Genomic DNA, 19076 nt, shown 5'->3' with positions numbered 1-19076 from the left:
TATTGTTACATAAATTGGGGAGACATAATGCACATTTTTATTGTCATACCCTTTTTTTTAATAATTTTATTACATTAGTAGACTATACTGATTATAAATATACTTGAGATTTAATTTTATTGTAATTATTTCTGGAATTACTGACATTCGACAGTTGTAAATCATTTTTTTTTACTTCTATTTTATCCTATAACTGAATAATTTATTTACGGTAACTATTTATTATTGAGTACTACTCTAGTATGTAGCTGTATACAAAATATGAAGCAAATCTATAACAGCAAGTATAATATTAAAAAAAAAAAACAATGAATTAAAAGAAAATAAAAAATAGCAAAGTATTTGCTGAAAATATAACACCTGACTGGGAACCGTTTTTCATGTGGCATGCTATTACTAGGTGAGACTCCATATCTCATGGCATCAAGTTGTTAAAAAAATTGTATCATTCCATCTTTACAGTATTTCTTTTACTAAGATAATGAATTTACTAAATATATACAATGAGCATTCAATTATGAACTTTCAATCGATTTAAAAAAAGATTATAATATCTGTTTTTTTTAAGAGGCCTACTTGTATTTTTACCTTTTGTTAATAAATAATTAAAATGTTAAAAAAAAGCATCATGTTAAATCCTGAAAAAAATCTGAAAGGAAAGTTTTCCTTTCTGTGTATCTTTATCCTTTAGTCAATGAATATGTATAATGATGTTTGGATTAGCTCTTACACTCTCCCAATTCTGGTGAAAAACTGCCACTTTCTGGTAGGTGGTGAAGAAACCACCTCTTTAGGTAGTGTAAAACCATCCATAAACGTGATACTTGTGCCACATCCGCTCAGAAGCTTAAACTATAAGGTACCAGTTTGATTGTTGTATCATATGTAATTTAATCAATTTGATTCAAAGTCATATGATTGCGGTATCATATTGATGTATCATGTATATAAAATCTTATATTATATAAAAATCAGTTCTATAAATAGAAAGAAAGAATAAATTTATGAACTTCTGAATATAAATCTTTCAAAAAATTGTATGCTTTTTAAATACTTAAATCTGTTTGACCTCTTTCATAAGTTTAAATTATTTTATTTTATTATTAATTTTTTATATCATATTCTTCATAATACACCCATAAAAATAAAAGAAAAAATATTGGTACATGTATATCATTTTCTTTTGATTTGCAGGTAGCCATTTAAAACTAGCATTAACTAATATTGTATGTAAAAGACAAAATGGAAACTAACAGCATGAATAACGCAAATATTACTGTATCCAAATTAAAAATATATGTTTATTTAGTCTATTCACTTTGAAAACCACATATGGATCTTTTGTTTGTTTCTTTGAAATCATTTTATGATGATAAACAATACCTACCTACATAAAAGCAAATATTTGAAATTGAAAAAAAAATCTTTTAGTCAGAAGATATATAAGCAAGATAATATCATCTTTGTTCCTTTTAGAATTTGTTTTTATAAATATGTATTGTCAATTTACATTGCTTTTCATCTGCTTAGCAACATCTTCATGTTATGTTACGGTATGGTGTAATTATCTTAATAATATATTTATTAAATTTAATCATTTTATTTAATTAATGTTTTTTTGGCAAAAATGTTGTCTTCATAAATTTAAATCTATAATTAATAATTTCCCTAATAATTTTTGGTTTATTTGTTGTTTTAATTAAAATTAAGTCTAAATACATTTTGTCTGATGCTGCAGAAATTATATTTCCTCATCTGTCATTATAACATCAGCTATATTGTTTAGGGGTATCAAAAGATAAACAGTTAATATCTCAAAATTGAATTCTGAAGCTAAGAACACTTGCTTTTAATACTGTTTTTAGCAGAAATGAATTTTGGAGAGAGTCACTTTGAATACTTGAAAGTAGTAACTATTGTTTTTTATTTATAATGAACAACTCTTTAACATTATTAAATAACAGGTGGACTAATAGTCAAATATACCCAATTGCTAATAAGAAATGCACACAAAAATATTTTTTGATACATATTAGAGAAATAAACAATTTTTCTAATACTGATCAAATAATTAATTTAGAAAATATATTTTCTGACAGTTTCATCCAAAAGGAACATTGCGTTGCAGCAGTCTTCTTTGATCTGTAGAGGCTTAAATAGGGCATAAATAGGGCATTTGTGGTAATTTACCAGTATTCTTCCTTGACAACAGTACTATTTACTGTATTATTATGTATTTACAGTACTACTACATATTTTACTCTTTACTTATTTACAGTACTGTTTACCAGTTTTCCTTGACGAAAAACTAATTTTTAAACTCAGGCTTATAATGAGTACTTGTTTGAAAAAACCTTAGAAAATGGCATATCACAAGGCTTGCCAGTACGCTTGCTGAGTGTTCTTGTACTCAGTAACATGTTCATTCTTCAGTAACTTCAAGAGTGTATGGCCACCTCAGAAAGAGGCATGAATTAAGAACCTATAGAGCTGCTGATTTGAAAAACAATAAGGAGAGAAGAGTTGCTTACCGTCATGCCAGCAGATTGCTGATAAGTTTGTAGTAAGTCTTCTGTGAAATAAGGATCAGTCATTTGTTTGACTGACAATCCTCTGTGAGAAAGCCCTTTATATTTGATCATAGGATTTTTTCAGTACTGTCTAACAATTTATGAATTCTATTAAAGATTTTTTAATGTGCTTATGTTTAATTATATGTATTTTATTTAAATATCAGAGCCTATGCATCCATTCATTTGAAGAGTCTCTTGGTGACTTTTCATGACTTATAAATCTCAGAAGTCGATGACAATATATATTGCAAAAAAGAAAAAAAAATTGATTATGATAATGATGATTGTGATGGATTAGTAAGGAAAAGAAAGGAAGAAGAAACAATTAAGGAATTTGGGGTTAGCATGAGAAATGAATTTTGTAGGCTTTCAGAATTCTGTACAAATTATATAACAGCAATAATGAAGATTCTTTAAAAGATTTATTTATTTATTAGAATTATAAAATAATATGCATATGGATAAGGTTAGGCATTGCAGTATGGTATCAAATAAATTATAATTTTCATTAGAATATAATTTTTGTTAGAGAAATTCCAAAATCAATTCTGAAAACATTGAGGAGCAAATATAAATATTTATGAAATATCCAAGATGAAATGAGGTTTAAAGTTGACAAAACCATAAAAAAAACTTAGAACAAAGAGTTTATAACTGGAATACAGAAAAATCAGAAGATAATGATTTTAAGTCATACTGAAAAAATCAATAGGACAGGAAAGGGGATACTGTAAAAGCAACCAGCCCTGCTGTAAAAAATTTAAGTTTTTAAAAAAAATGACTATATTTTGTCACTAATGAATAAATATTGAAAATATAAAACACAAAAAAATAAGTGATAAGATAATGTATTTACTTATGAAAAATAAAGTAAACTGAAAATGAAAGCAGCAATGGAAAGCAGAAGGAGAAACTTAATGAAGTAAAAAATCAATTAACAAAGGAAAATAAATGAAAACACTTTAGAGAGAAAAAACCTAAAGGTATTAGTATAGAAAAAGTATGGTTAGAAAACCACTATTAGAAAAAAAAGAGCTGACAGTAGCATGAATAAACGTAACTGCAGAGAGAGGGAGAAAATTACCTGAAAATAACTGATAATTTTAGGGGAAACTAAAAGATTTAAAAAACAATAAAGCTAGGGAGATTAAATATAATAAAAATTATAGCACTGTTTTGATGAAGTAGAGTTGTGTAGCTCAGACAAGTTAGTATGAAAAATATAAGAAATGTTCACTGATTTAAATAAAACAAAGTAACTGAATACTAAAGAAACCAGGAGCAAATTAATGCAAGAGCTTCCAGTTTGACATCAAAAATACTTTCTGGAATATTATACGGATGAATAGAATTTGAGATGGAAGATAAAGATTGGTTTGGTTTCAGGAAGTTCAAGACACTAAGAAAGATTCTTAGATTCTTTTTGGAAGACTCTCAGATTTTGGAAGACCAAAATGAACAAAACAGAGGACTAACAGTATTTATGAATTTCTTCTCAAATTTTACAAATATCATGTGAAAACACACACGAGTGTGTTTTCACATGATATTTGATGGCGTGCGCATTTCATGAGCACACACACGCACACAAGTTTAAAATGTGTAACTAACTTAATAATAATAGTTAGATAAGTAATATGTTAATGATAAAAATATTAACAATTTTTTTTTTTTTATTCAGGATAATAATAGAGACTTTGTTACAAAACTTTTTTCTGATTTAAAACAATGCGCTAACACCAACAGTATAACAAAAGGTAAGAAATATTCAGTTATTTTAAATACTAATACGATTCATCAAATTTACTTTTTGTAGGTTAAATAATTTCTTAAGCACAATGCAAAACTGATTCCACCTCACTGACACTTCCATATACATAAAATTTTGAAATTAGAATTTGTATTTATGAACAAAGTGGACTTAACATTTTGAAAAATACAGTATAATAGGGAGTGAATTTTTTTATTTTTCTAAAAACTATTTTTTCTCTGTTTTTATATAAAAGTTGGGAAGTAAAAATAATCCGAACAAAATATAAATTTCTCAATGGTTTATACTGTAACTTAATAAAATATAAAATGCTGTATGCAAACTATAACTGCACTAAATACATTTTTTACACAGTTTCAGGTTTTTTTTTATTTTTGGGGTGAGAAACGCTTTCGTGTTATCATTGCCTAGGTAAAAAAGTAACAAAAAAGCCCCTTCTTGGATATTTAAATATTAATAAAATAAGGTTAAAACTAAGATATTAATAAGGTTAAAACTAAAATAATAAAAGAAACGTAACTGTTAGGACAAAATATGTAACACAAATAATAAAATAAAATTTATGATTGATTAACATTAAATCTTATTAAGTAAATTGATTCTTCTTAGAAGTAACAATACCCGGTCTGGTACATTCTTATCATTTCCTAGGAGCACTGAATGTTCCATGGTAATCTAAATTTGCAACGTAAGGCCGCATAAGATATGCAGTTCACAAGGATGTGGTGCACAGTCACATGATGGCAATTGCATCATACCACATAGTGCATTTTCTGCCGACATTGGGTATCCATTAGTAGCTCTGGTATGTCATAATCGCAATTGGCACAGGACCACTTCCTCTCGGCAAATTTTTCTGCATGAAGAGTCCCACGGTAACACCGTATCTTTAATGTGTCGGAGTTTATTATCCATTGTAGCCATCCAGTTACCTTGTCTTCGAAGTGTCTCTTTACTCAAATTAATAAAATTGGTAGTTGTAACTTGAGTAGTGAAAGACGGTTAGCTAAATACATCTGTAGTAGCAAAATCCACACGTTTGTTATCCAGGATTCCCAAATGGATAGGGATCCAGAAAAATTTCACTTGTGTGTTGTGGCAATTCAATTTCAGATTCAAAAAACACAAGCACTACATACAATGCCAGAATCAATCTTCATAAATCACGTCATAGATTATATATACGGTATAGAACACGAACGCACACACACACACACACAAAATATGGTAATCTATGACAAGTAAATTTTACAAGGAGGAAAAATCATGAACTCAATACAAAATTTACAAATAGACTAAATTTTATAAAGTGTTGAAAACCAAATCCACACACTAATGAGCATCCTAACCATTTTAAGTGCGTCTTTAACAAATAATCTTTCTATAGATTTAGAAAGCGGGTTGTAAAAATTTTGATTAAAGTACAAGTCACATTTTCTTCCATCTCTTCTTCGTGATGTAGTATGAACTGAAATAAAGATGGCTACACAAAAATAATCTAAGATTATTTGTAAAATAGTATAACTATTATATTGTAGTAATATGAGACTATTATTCAGAGATATATATGCTATGAATGAAATGATGCAGTCACCACATTAGATGCACTTAAGCTTAAAATTGAAAATAAAATGTTATGCATTATGCTGCACATTATTACAATATCTTAACTGTATTTACTATAACTGATTTACTGTATCTTAACTGTAAGCTTTTTCTTGTTTTAGATAATGCAAAACTACTTTTATTATCAGATCAACTTCCAGTTAATCAAGATGAAAAGGTAATTTCTATTTCTCACATTTATGCTGTTTTTATTTGGACCAATACAACGTTCACATTCTATGACCCACACTCCCACAGTTATAGCAACATTATGTCCTATGTTCCAGCAACGGTAACATCTTATGTCATCAGTTCTAGACTCTATACAGCAAGAGTGCCACCTCAATTTAATTCTCTCTTTGTTTTCCAACATCTTACCTCCTCTTACAGACAGCATCACCGTGGCCTTCTGTGTCTCATCTGGCTGGTTTTAATCAAGGCTGGTGTCAAGGCTGGTCTTAATGCATACATTTTAACCGGAATATCTGCCCCACTTCTTTATTAACTGCAGCCTAAACCTCTTCTATAGTGGTATCCATGTCAAGATCCTTCACATGGATTGAAATCATTCTAGCATTATGGGGCCCTTCTCCAACCACCACATTCTCCACTTTCATTCCCAAACGTCTTATCACATCCTCGCTCTTCTGAGGTGAATCAATCACTCAGATATCTCCATAGTATCCGTCACCCTTGCTCTCTTTACAAACAGAATATCCTCTACTAACTCTTCGCTGAAACCATTCTTGACTTGTTTTAATAGGTCAGCATATGTTGTCCCTGGTTTCCTAATTATCACAATCAATGTTGCTGGCCCTTGGGGAATTCTTTTCTTAGGTTCTCCTTCAATGAGATAGATGGGCCAGTTGTCCTCCATTAACCCTCTTCTTGCCCGGAGTTCAATTATCTTAGTAAATTTAATACCAGACTCATCATTAGGGGTTATGAACACAATTCTTGTTTTGTCTATATTCCCAATCCTATACAATGCTTTGCTGATTTGTTTAACCGATTCATCACTCTCCTTTTCTACCACAATCACAAATACTGTGCTTTTGTCTCCGTTTTCGTCTTTTCTGGGTGTAACATTTCAATACTCCTAGTCTTCTACAATGGTACCACTCGGAATAGGCATTCCAGTATCCAAGCACCTTCCAATAACCGTAGCCAAATTCCTAATCATGTCAGTGATTTTCCTTTTCTACCATTTTCCTTTAGGGACCAGGAAGACACGCAATCCCTCAACTACTCCCTCTCCAAGAGACCTCGTAACACCTCTGCCTACTGATAAAGATCTTTCTATCACTTAATTTCCATGACATCCTTCGGATCACATAAGACATCAGACTGTAGCACTTTCTCAACCTTCTTACCATTCTTGGCCAGTGTTTGAGTACTCTTGTTGTCCATTTCTACGGTCACTTCCGTTTGTGTCTCCTTGTGCTCACCCAGTTTAGGTAGGAGTATCTCGTATAAAGATTCCACCACTACTTCCACATTTTTTGCCTTCCCTAAGATCGAATAGGCACACTCTTTGATTTCGGTTTTAGTGTTGTGTTCTACCAGATACGATGTATCTCTGATAGATGATCTAGATCCATACCATCCAACACATTATCCTCACTACTGTCAAGCACGTCTACTTTCCTCTTGAACAGCTGCTCCTTTGACTGCTATTTTTTCTTTCCTAGATCACTTCTCACTGACGCCACTGATTGTGTAACCTCTATTTCCACCTCGTCTTGCTCGTCAGGACGGTCCAGGCTCCTTTTTCTCCACTTGGGGCGTGCAACACAATTTTTTCCCCCAGGAGGCGTTTCCTTCCATTTTTTTTTTTTTGAGTCTGGGTGGTTCTACCAAAGTAAGACTACCAGATTCTTGTTCCATGTAAAATTCCTCGTTTCTTGAGAAAATAACAGAAATTAAATTCTATTATTACATCAGTAAATGTAGCTTAACTACTAAAGTTACGAATAAAAGCTATCGCTTTGATAGGCCAGCTGCATAAATAAAACTAATAATTAAATTCATTCAACTAACCCGGCAAGATAAGATAATGAAGTTCTCTTTAAATTTTATTTATAAATACAAAAACAAACAGTGTTATCAATAGATAACGACCACCTGTCCTCTAAAACTCGTAATACTAATCCACTCTGGCACGCAAGCACAGCTAGCGAAGAGCGAATATAGGTCCTAATTACTTATAATAATAATATTATTAAAAAAACACTGTAAAAAATCAATCAATCATCCAAATAACTCATTTGATCAAACACATCTGATACCCTAATCCCAATATCCATTATTCAGTCTAATAAGAATACCAATCAAAACACAAGGAAAAAGCAGAGCGCGATAAAAATACTACCTCACTCGGCACAGCCAAACTCCTAACTCACTAACTGAAGGAACTGAAATCACCTATCTGAGCAGGTAAAAATGAGTTCGACACAACTCAAACCAACCAACAAGTGCAAAACATAAAAGTGACACATTAAACAAAACCACAATATACCAAAAACCAACAAATACAAAGTAACAAGGAAATGAGAAAACATAGAAATGAGAAAACAATAGAAGCAAGGGAAACTCAGTCAGGACTCTACACCCTCTCCGCTATCCTTTCTTTTGCTAGGTAAATCATGAATTCCTCAATTATTGACCGTTCGGCCTGGTTACTCCAATTCTGCTGTGTACCCAGAATGTCGAAACGACAAACCACCTCGGTATGTTTCTCATTGTATTTTGTACATTCATACAGCACATGAAAAGCGTCATTCAGAACCCCCGTAACAGCCAAACGGCCCTTGAGGAGCATCATAGTGATCTTATCTGGGCTAAACCTCATCTTGTGTTGATGACCCCACAACTCCAATATCCTGAACACACGAGTGGCCCTAATCTCTACCTCATTCCACGAGCATCCTTCGACCAGCAGGAATCCGTCGTCGGCAGCCTCTCATTTATGCAAAGATACAGAACCTTCTCAAAGACTTTACCAATAACCGGCAGTAGCATCAGAGGCCTATAAGACGAACTAACAGTGGGATCCTTGTCGCTTCCTTTAAAGAGCAATTTAGCAATCCCTTTCTTCGAGCACAGTGAAGCACCTGCCAAACAACAATTTATTGAAGACCCGTGTGATGATAGTTCTCACACTTACCCTTTCCAAGCGAACAAGGAGCTCCACCGTTATTTCAACAAAGCTGGGGTCTAACCTTCTGCCTAAACTACAAATAGCCTGACACGCTTTGGCCTCAGCAATCTCCTCAGACAATGCATCTCCGCAAACAGAGCGACCTTACCACTCACCTGCAGGTGGTATGCGGTCTCCCCAGCTTTGTTGTTATCAGGCAGTAAATTGTTAAGTAATCTGCATAAGATTTCAGATACATCTGATATTACACCATGCCGGTTTAAGAGAGCAGACAGAAGAATGTCCTTTTTTGTGTCCTAAAACCCAACACACAGCACCCTAGGGATCCTTGACTCTGTGTTCAATAACAAAGGAACAACAAGAATCCCTCTTAGCCATGTGGACCTTATGAAAATAATGAGATCTTTGATCGCTATGCTCCACAACTAGGACTGCCCACCATTCCATGCTTGCCCTCATGCTGAGACTCTGTAAATGACAGACAGCCTGTTTCATACTTGTTAATTCCCTATTCCTCTATATTGCGAGCCTATCTCAACCAGAATTACAGGGAATCGAATGCTCAGCAGCATCAATGAAAGCTGCTGACAACATATGTGCCAGGTCCTCTAAACCCATGGTGTCCTGGTCGATGTTTCTTATTTACTGCAGTTCCATGATGAAAATTTTGTATTAGTCTATTAGGAGGGTTATTATTTTTAATCTACCAGTCTGCATGAATGAGTTTACATTGAATATGAAAATGTAGGTGTTTTGCTTCAGGTTAATTTTTGATTTTGTATTATTCTTGTTCGTGTGTGCAATGTTAGGGCATAACAATGCTTCCGATTGAATGTTACCTTTTAACTGGCAAACTACCCTATCCGAGTACTCTCTCTCTTTTCCTGTTTAGCCTCCGGTAACTACCGTTTAGATAATTCTTCAGAGGATGAATGAGGATGATATGTATGAGTGTAAATGAAGTGTAGTCTTGTACATTCTCAGTTCGACCATTCCTGAGATGTGTGGTTAATTGAAACCCAACCACCAAAGAACACCGGTATCCACGATCTAGTATTCAAATCCGTGTAAAAATAACTGGCTTTACTAGGACTTGAACGCTGTAACAACCTATCCGAGTACTGCCTTCTCTTAACTATTGTGTTGCTTGTTTCAGCCAGTGGAGTATTCCTTAAAAGACCTTTCATGGTTGACTGTGAAGGGGTCTCCTGTGGTGGAGCTAGGTCGTCCTCAATTACAACTCTGTTATGATTCTAGATGTGATCTAGTGAGGTGATAGTAGTGGGTTATGACTTAATGATAGATGATGTTTCTTTAAAACAAAAGGAACAAATAGGAAAAATGTTTCTCCTATTTGTTCCAAATATATCCATGGTTTTTTTATAATAAATAATAAATAAAAATGTCTGTTTCAAAAGAAACACTGATTGACATCAATTAACTATCATTCTACTGCATGGTTGTTTGTAATTTTCATACAGACATATTATAATTCAAAAATATATTTATTTATATGTTGTTTTTTTCTTAACTTTTTATTAAGCTCCATTTCTGTAAAGTATTTAATTTCTTGTTTGTTCACAGTGTTTCATGTCATGTGTATTCAATGAATTTGGTCTGGTAAGTAGGATTTTATTGATAATGCTCATTACAGAAATATACATCATAATAACTGTAAACTTAATACCTTATTTAAGATAAAAAGAATACATAGAAATACATTAACACAAACTATTATTCATAATACAAGAGCAAACTTTGGAAAATATCTATTTCTGACAGAAACATTATTAAAGTTTCTTTTTCTTCCTTGTTATTTTGACAACTGACCATCTTAAAAGATTTTATTTTAAATGTTTTCACCCAAATATATGTTGTTTTTTTTATACTCTAACAACAACATAATCAAAAAAATTGCACCTTATTTCATTGTTTTGCTGATACTAAGAGATTCAACACATAGGCAATGTGAATGAACTTTTTTAATCCATATGTCAGTGGATTAAAAAAACTTACAAAAAGATTGACAGAATAGTTGTTCAGCTTCAAAAATAAAAAAAAAATTAAAATAAACCATTGTGAGAGCATATCATTAATTCAAAGACAACTTTTTATTAAGTATGATGATATTAAAAATGCTATGTGTAAAATTATTAAGCTTGAAACTGAAACCAAATCATTTTGTCTTAGACGGAAAGGGAAATGAGACAGAACTTTAAGAGAAGATAGTATTTATTGAGAGCAAATAAATTTGATCCTCAAGTAAGTATTTTTGACAATAAGAAAAAATCTTATAGTTTGAGAAGCTGTGTTCATGATTCAACTGTTCATCAACACTTGTTGCAAGATTACCAAGATGCAAAACAACTGGAAAAAACAAATTCTGACAGCTGCTGTAAGGAAGAAATATCTTTATTTGGAAAACAAATATTAACATTAGACCAAGAAAGATTGGAGGAATGTATTAGTCTTATACTAGGCAGAAAAGCCATGTTTTCTGCCTTGGAGATAGATATTGATCCAACATCACTGAGCTGATGGTGAAAAATTCAAAGCATACTTTTTATATCAAAGTAAACTATTAAACATTCAATGAAGAAAAGGTTTTCAGGATATTTCTCAATCAGTGGAACAAAATCATTCTCTTTTTATTTTAAGGTTTGTTGAATATTAAAAATATAATTAAGTATTAAATTCCAGAATGGTTCTAAATTTGAAGCATCTTCAACCAAATGAGTCAACTGCGTTCCAGCAAGACTTTACTACTTGGCATACACAAAAAAAGAAAAAAATCTAAAGCCTAAAGTTTAATTGAATTCACCAGAAACTCATCTGATATCAATCCAACAGAAAATCTTCAGTCCTTTTGCAAAGAAAATTCAGATGGGTGAACAGTAGTATATCAAAAAGAAAACTAGTTATTGCCTTAATAAAGTGTGGTAACATAATGAAAAAGTGAAAGATAAAGCTTGTAGAAGAGGTTAAAAATGCTAATTAAAGAAAAAGTGGTTATAAAAAGCAGCAAATAACAAGTATATAGATAAAGTACTGATGATTTTTTTTATTAAAATAGTTTTGAACAACAATTTTAAACACCTTTTTTCCAGTAAACAGGTAAATAGCCAGCAAAAGAGTATCCTATAAAAATTCTAGTCAAAGAACCAACACAAATTTTGACAGAACGGACAAGGATTTCCGCCATGATTCCATAAAAACCCAGGGTTTTATTCCTACCAGAACTACAGATTACCTGACATATCACTCCCTTTGAAATATCCACAGGTAAAACATCAGAGCAAAAAGCAGCAACTCTTTCTTGGACTCGTAGATGATACAAGGTATACTAGTCATAACATCATTCGGAAATAAATCATTTAATAAAATATTTAAAATCTCAGATTTATTAGAAACAATATCCTACTGGGATGAGATAGCCAACAAAAGAATATTTTTCTTATGCTTATGTTCTAGGATTCTATATACAACACCCCCAAGGATCCTTATTTCCTTGTTCTCTAACAAAAGTATGCCAAGAAGCACTAGCACTTTAGGATAGTTACCAACAAGACCAAGAATTCTCTACCACTTTTCTAAATGTTCCTCAGTGGGACTAACAACACAGAAAACAAGATCATCAATAACAAGGTTAACAGCGACATGATGAGTATCAGCAACCTGCCTCAAAAAGGCACAATCTAATGTCCTCCAATATAGAACTGCAGACATACTGTTATTTCCAGTAAAAAATTTGGCCAACCAATAAAATTTGGGCTGGTAGATTGCCCTATAGCATATATGAATTTTTCAGAATTCAGCCCTATGACCAAATCTACAACACCTAAAACATCTCTAATATCAATGTACTCCTTGACTCTACAAGAAGAGAAATCCACAAACTGCCTACCCTCAGCAACAGACTTGTTAAACAGAGTAGGTCCAACTTCAAATATAATGAGATACTTAGGTATCACATTATATTTATTCAAAACAAAAATCTGCACTCAGACTTGAATGTTGCCTCATCCAAGATGGTGTTTTGCTCCCGTGTGAGAGACATAACTTGCTCCTCGGTCAGGCAACGATCTACATCATAGACAATGACTTCAGGCTTCCTTTTACGTTTCTGATCCACCTTGACCTCCAGTGTTTTACTAATGGCAGATTCTGAAATGACTCTGTCTCTTTGTCATCCGCAATAATAACCAGATCTTTCCTAGTATCCTTTATGTTCCTAATTTTCAAATTTGACCTCTTGCCCAGAACAGCAGTCTGAAATTCTTCTCTAATTTCTTTAACCATTTTTGTGGAGCCCTCCCTCCTGTTCAGGAAGATGAGTTCTGGCTGCTTGCAGGCTAAGCTGGCCCCCCATGTGCTTTTAAGCACCTCAGCTTAGCGTTTCTGCTCCACCCTAATAGGCAAGGTACTGGTATGGAAACTGCCTCTTTTAACTATAACCTCCTTGACTTCAGTTGGCATACAGGCAAGTGTCTCTAATCCATTTGCCAGAGTAGAGATATTACCTTAAACTCATCTGTGAACTGCTGCAGAGGCGCTTTGAGGGCCTTCAAGAAAGTCCAACAAATGCTCATATTGTTCCTCAAATTGTGCTACTAGAGGGACAGAACTACCAGTCCTACCCCCCCAGCCTTAATAAAATCACTAATCAGATTACTTTTTGGTACTCAGGCGGGTGTACCTGCCTAGTAAGTTATCCTTAATTTTAAATATTTCTTACCTCATGTTATTTTTTTACAGATAAGAGATGGTCGACTTGATAAAGGTGTTTCAAAGGCATTAGCAAAAGTTTGGTTAGGAAAAAGTCCTGATATTTTGGGTAAAACAAAAGTTGCAATTGATATTTGCCATGTCCGTGGTAAGCACATAGATTCACTGAGTATTTATTGTAGTTATTATTTATATCACTAAATTTCCTGAAATAATTATTTAATTTTTCAATTTAGTGTTCTTTAACTAAGTATTGTAACTAACGTATTTATTAGAGTAATATGTTATTATTTAATAATGTATATTAAAAAAATTTTTTTTTTGTAAATAGGGTGTGTGTTAATCCTTCAAGTAATTTGGCCACATAGTGTAAAGCTCCAAATTTGTTTTTTTTATTTTCCTAATGTGTATGTTGCAATTGGTTCAGCTAGTGAACAATAAGCAACCTCCTGCCATGGCCCAATGAGATGACGATGAAGTGGAACCAATATGTATGATATGTAAATGAGGAGTACTCTTGTACAGATTCAGGCCAACCATTCCTGAGACGAGTGGTTAATTGAACCCAACCACCAAAGTACACCGAAAGCCACTGATCAGTATTCAAATCCATATAAAGGCAACTAATTTCTACTAGGATCTGAATCTCAGAACCTTTGATTTTGAAAATCAGCTGTTAAACAATTGATTTGTGATGAGTTAACCACTAGACGAGCCTGGTAGGCCAAAGTATAAAATGATAATTAAAAATTGCAATTTTTCAATTTCTACCCAGTATTCCATCTCTATGTTATAAATTGTACTAAAATATTCATTATGTATTCAGGCTAGCTGCATTGTATACTAACTTGTGCTAACTGGCAGCTATGATGTGTATGGCTATATCCCAAGCATTGAAAGCTGTATACAGTTGACACAAAAATTGTACTTGGATGGTCACATAGGTGAATTTTATTCCTCATGAAGTTGGTAACTAAAAGAAAAACTTAAAATCAGTGTTAATAATGGCAAATGAGTACTGTTCCCCTTTTGTGAAATTCAACAACCACATGATACTGATTAATTAGGTAATTCTTCTTTGTATCCACTTTTATAAACTTCAATCCTAAACATTTACAGCTGCATTATGCACACTATTAATCTGTATCAAAAGGACACCACTACTTAACTTTTTAATCGACTTCAGTTCTCTGAAAACTCTAACAATGCTCTTAATTATTATAAAAGCTGTTGTTCTCATAGAATTTTATTCTCCTATTTAGCAATGAGAAATTGAATTATTCTAATAGCTGCAAATCAATTGCTCAGAGTCTTAAGTGGCTACAGCAAAAGATCCTTCATCTGTTCAGTTCAATTTTTTCAATCATGTCAGATGAAGTGTCTTCATACTCACCAAGTTATAATGATGTTGGTTTTTACAAATACACTGCTAACCACCATAACTAAATAAATAATTTAAACATGATATTTTGGTCCACAACACAGGCAAAAATCCAGCACAATACATGTGTACTAAACATACAATACATGTACTAGGTACAATACATGTGTACCTAGGGTTAACAACAGTAATCCATCAAGATTCAACTTTGAGATGAGAGGACTCATTCAAGACTAATTATGAAGAACCATCCAACCATCTGCATGCCTTGGGTAATAGTTGTGATTTGAATTATATCACAATACATTTTTTGAGGAGGGAGCATTGCAAGCTGTACAATAATCATCTGCAAAGCTTACTTACTACCCACCTGTTGTGAATAAAACAGCAGTCATTGAAACATGGAACCTGTCATTCTTACTACTGCCAGCTGCGAGATGTTCACAGTTAGTGGTTTTTTTAACAGAACAATGCACTGACCTCCATTAATGATTGTATTACATTTATGGTAATAATGTATTGAGCGACACTGCTGAAAGACATTGAAAGAGATTGATGCACATATATTCACACATACAATCCAAAATAATTCAAGGAGTTACTACTAAATTAATAATGGTAATAGTGTTTTGGGATAGAATTTAAGTAAATTGGAACTATAATACATCATAATTTACCATAAAATTGCAAAGTTTCACAGGCCAAACAAAACAAACACCACTCTGTAACAATATACATCATTCTGCTGGTCAAACAACAGCTTTGGATGATACATTTCTGACCATTCACAATGCACAGATTTGATGACAAATGATTTTGATCTTGAGGGTTTGTCTGAAATACAAAATATTCTGAAACCAATGTAAAGTTGGTAGTTGAGTTAATAACTAGATGAATACTCTAGCAGCAGAATTCTTCAACAAGGTCTGCAAAAGCTTGTTTTTTGTAAACTTAAACATTCTAAATTTTTTTAAATAAACTTAAAAGTACTGTTTTTGAATTTAAAAAAAAATGATAGTATGAGTTGTATTTATTAATATAAAATTCATTATAATTCTGCAAAAATGTTCTGGAAGCATATTTAGATGTATTTAAAAAAAATTGTAACCTCATTTTGTCATGCAAATGTATGAATATATAAATTTATTTTCAGCTAAACCAGATGTAAACAATATATGTGAAATAGGAAGCTCTTTAAAAAAATGCATCACTGAACAAATGGAAAAGGTAATTTAATATTTTAATATTTTACAGATTAAAATCAATATAAAATACTAAAACATTAGTATCAAATGTTCAACATTGATCACTATATTTTGTGACAATGCAAGACAGATTTAAATTCAGTTTTACAAATAAATTATTAAATAAAAAATTTTAATCATAATTTTCTTCTAAGTATTTTTTTCAAATGAAGTATTTTAATTTTTAAGTATAATTTTAGTGATTATGTGGTCACTAGTATAAATCCCTGGTGATGCAGGACTCTTGATGTCTTCATCAAGAAGATTCTTGATTCAAGTTTGATATTTTTCATTCACTTGATGTTTCAAACTATAGGCAAACAATTTTTCACTGCAATTGACAGATGGAAGAGGTGAGAGAATATAATCTATGAACAACTCCATGGTGAAGAATAAAGTTCTGATTTCACAATAGCTAGTAAATGGATAAAAACGAAATAGTCAAAAATTATTACTAAATATTCACCCCAGGATATCTATAATGCAGATGAAACTGGTCTTTATTTTTGTGCAATGCCTGACAAACCTATTTGTTCAAAATGAAACCTGTAAAGAATTTAAAACTTCAAAAGTGCATGTTGTACCAATGTTCTTTGTTGTACCAATATGAATAAAGAAAATCTTTTAGATCTTTTAGTTATTGGCAAAACTAAATACCCACAGTGCTTTAAAATTTGCATCTTGAGTACTTTTTTAGTGCTAATGCTTGGATGACAAGTTTTATTTTTAACAACTAATTAATTACGTTGGATCCAGAATTAAGGCGATTGTCCTATTAGCAGACAACTGCACAGCACATTCCAACAAATTGTCTTTATAAAACATAAAAATAATTTTCTTACCTTTTAATACTACTTAGATAATCCAACCATGTGACTGAATGTATAATATGGACATTAAAAGCCTATTACTGTAAGAAAATTTGAAAAAAAGTTATAGCTAAGCTTGTTGGAATTCATGATAAATCAGATGCAAATGCAGTTACAAAAAGGATTTCTCTTTTAGATACACTGTATATTATTTTTACTTTAAAAAAAAAGTAAAAGTAATCTTTTTTTTAAAAAAAAGTAAAAGTAATCACACAAAATTAAAACTAATACTTCTAAATATTTCATTAGACTTTTTGAAGTTAATAGAATTAAATAAACTAAGAGTTTACTAATCTTTAATTAGGCATTAAATTTTTAAACTTAAATTAAGGTGAAAATATCCTTTTATTTTATTATAAATAAGGTTTTTTGAAGTTAATAAAAAAAAGATGTGTTTTCACATTTTGTTAGTTTTATTTTAATTAAAAACATGAATAGTTTTGCAAAGAAATGTTACCATATAATAAAATATATCTGTATTTATTATTAACTGAGAAAACTTTGCCTTGATAAAATTAATAAAAGTTCAGACCTAAAATGTAAAAAGAGTGCTGCCAAGAATGAGCTAGGCCCTCTAGAGTTGAGTAATTTATATAACCTTTTACATTAAATTTTATAATCAATTTTCTCATGAATACAATTTAAATATCAGACTTATATATCGGCAATATGGAATCATTCAAATCCATTTCAAGAATGTCTGCTTAAAACATATAAAAAGTTATTTTCTGATGTCAGTTAGGAAATATTCTGAAGGTGTATTTTCTAATATTTGAATAGTTAGTATATTCTATTTATGTGAATCAAAATAATTTGATTGAAGGTTGTTATTTTTTTTCTCCACAACAGATGATTTTTTATTATTTTCCTTCATGCTTAATTTGCTTCCAATTACAGCAGTTGAATGTTCATGGAGAAAATTTCAACACATCTTTTCTTTAATAGATCTATAACACCTCAAAAGCTATTTTTAATAATTAAATTGGGTATACTATACCCAAGGGATTTTTCTTTAAAATTTTTACTCTATAATCAAATGATAGCCTGGGCTAATCAAAAGTTTACAGATAACATTTTAGATTAACAGGTGTGTGTGTGTGTGTGTGTTTGTTTTATAGAACAAGTTGTATCATATACTATAATAAACCTGGGAATTACACAATACTTTACATTAGATTATAAATGTAAATTAAATTTGAACTTAAAACTTTCATTTTGTTTTTTTCAGGGAATTGTTCTGTTCGGTGGCATATGAAATTGTGAAAACAAATCAAGAAAATGTTATAAATAAATAAGAGTAATAACTTGACTAATATTGCTAATTATTTATTATATACCTTTCATTATCATGATACTTAAACACTTTCGCTCCTGGGCTTCGAAAACATAACTTTACAATTGGCCCAAGGGATTTTAACAGTTGAAGCCACTTGACATTGTTTCATTTTGAGAAAAAATTGTTCATTACCTACTTGTTGAACGTCATGACATTGCTACAGAAAAACATCCAAGTTGCAAGTCATAAACTTGTTTCAACACAAACTAGGGGTAGGTCCTTCCTTTGCTATGCCTCTGTTGCTGCTCGTGCTGGAAGAAAAGAATCTACAAGTAAATCTCCACAAATGAAAACAATATGTAATAGGTGTCCTAACCAATATATGTGTTTGGACTGTTTTTTCAAGAAGCACATATCAGTGCCAAAAATGTCTGGCAAGTAGGCATATAGACTTCAAAAACCTTGTGTAACT

General features: G+C 31.7%; 1 protein-coding gene across 1 annotated transcript; it reads left to right on the top strand.

The window, feature by feature from the left end:
• The first annotated feature begins 1430 nt into the window (after nucleotides 1-1430).
• LOC142329276 (general odorant-binding protein 56a-like) lies at nucleotides 1431-18637 on the top strand. The gene is made up of 7 exons (XM_075373709.1): nucleotides 1431-1553; nucleotides 4255-4330; nucleotides 6072-6127; nucleotides 10694-10729; nucleotides 13865-13982; nucleotides 16369-16442; nucleotides 18557-18637. Exons 1-7 carry the CDS (start codon nucleotides 1494-1496, stop codon nucleotides 18581-18583), a joined length of 447 nt encoding a protein of 148 aa, XP_075229824.1. The 5' UTR covers nucleotides 1431-1493; the 3' UTR covers nucleotides 18584-18637.
• Nucleotides 18638-19076: the final 439 nt, after the last annotated feature.

The sequence above is a fragment of the Lycorma delicatula genome, chromosome 8 (assembly GCF_047948215.1).
Source record: "Lycorma delicatula isolate Av1 chromosome 8, ASM4794821v1, whole genome shotgun sequence".
Classification (NCBI taxonomy): domain Eukaryota; kingdom Metazoa; phylum Arthropoda; class Insecta; order Hemiptera; family Fulgoridae; genus Lycorma; species Lycorma delicatula.
The sequence above is the reverse complement of the archived record's forward strand: the minus strand, read 5'-3'. Positions and strand labels throughout refer to the sequence as shown.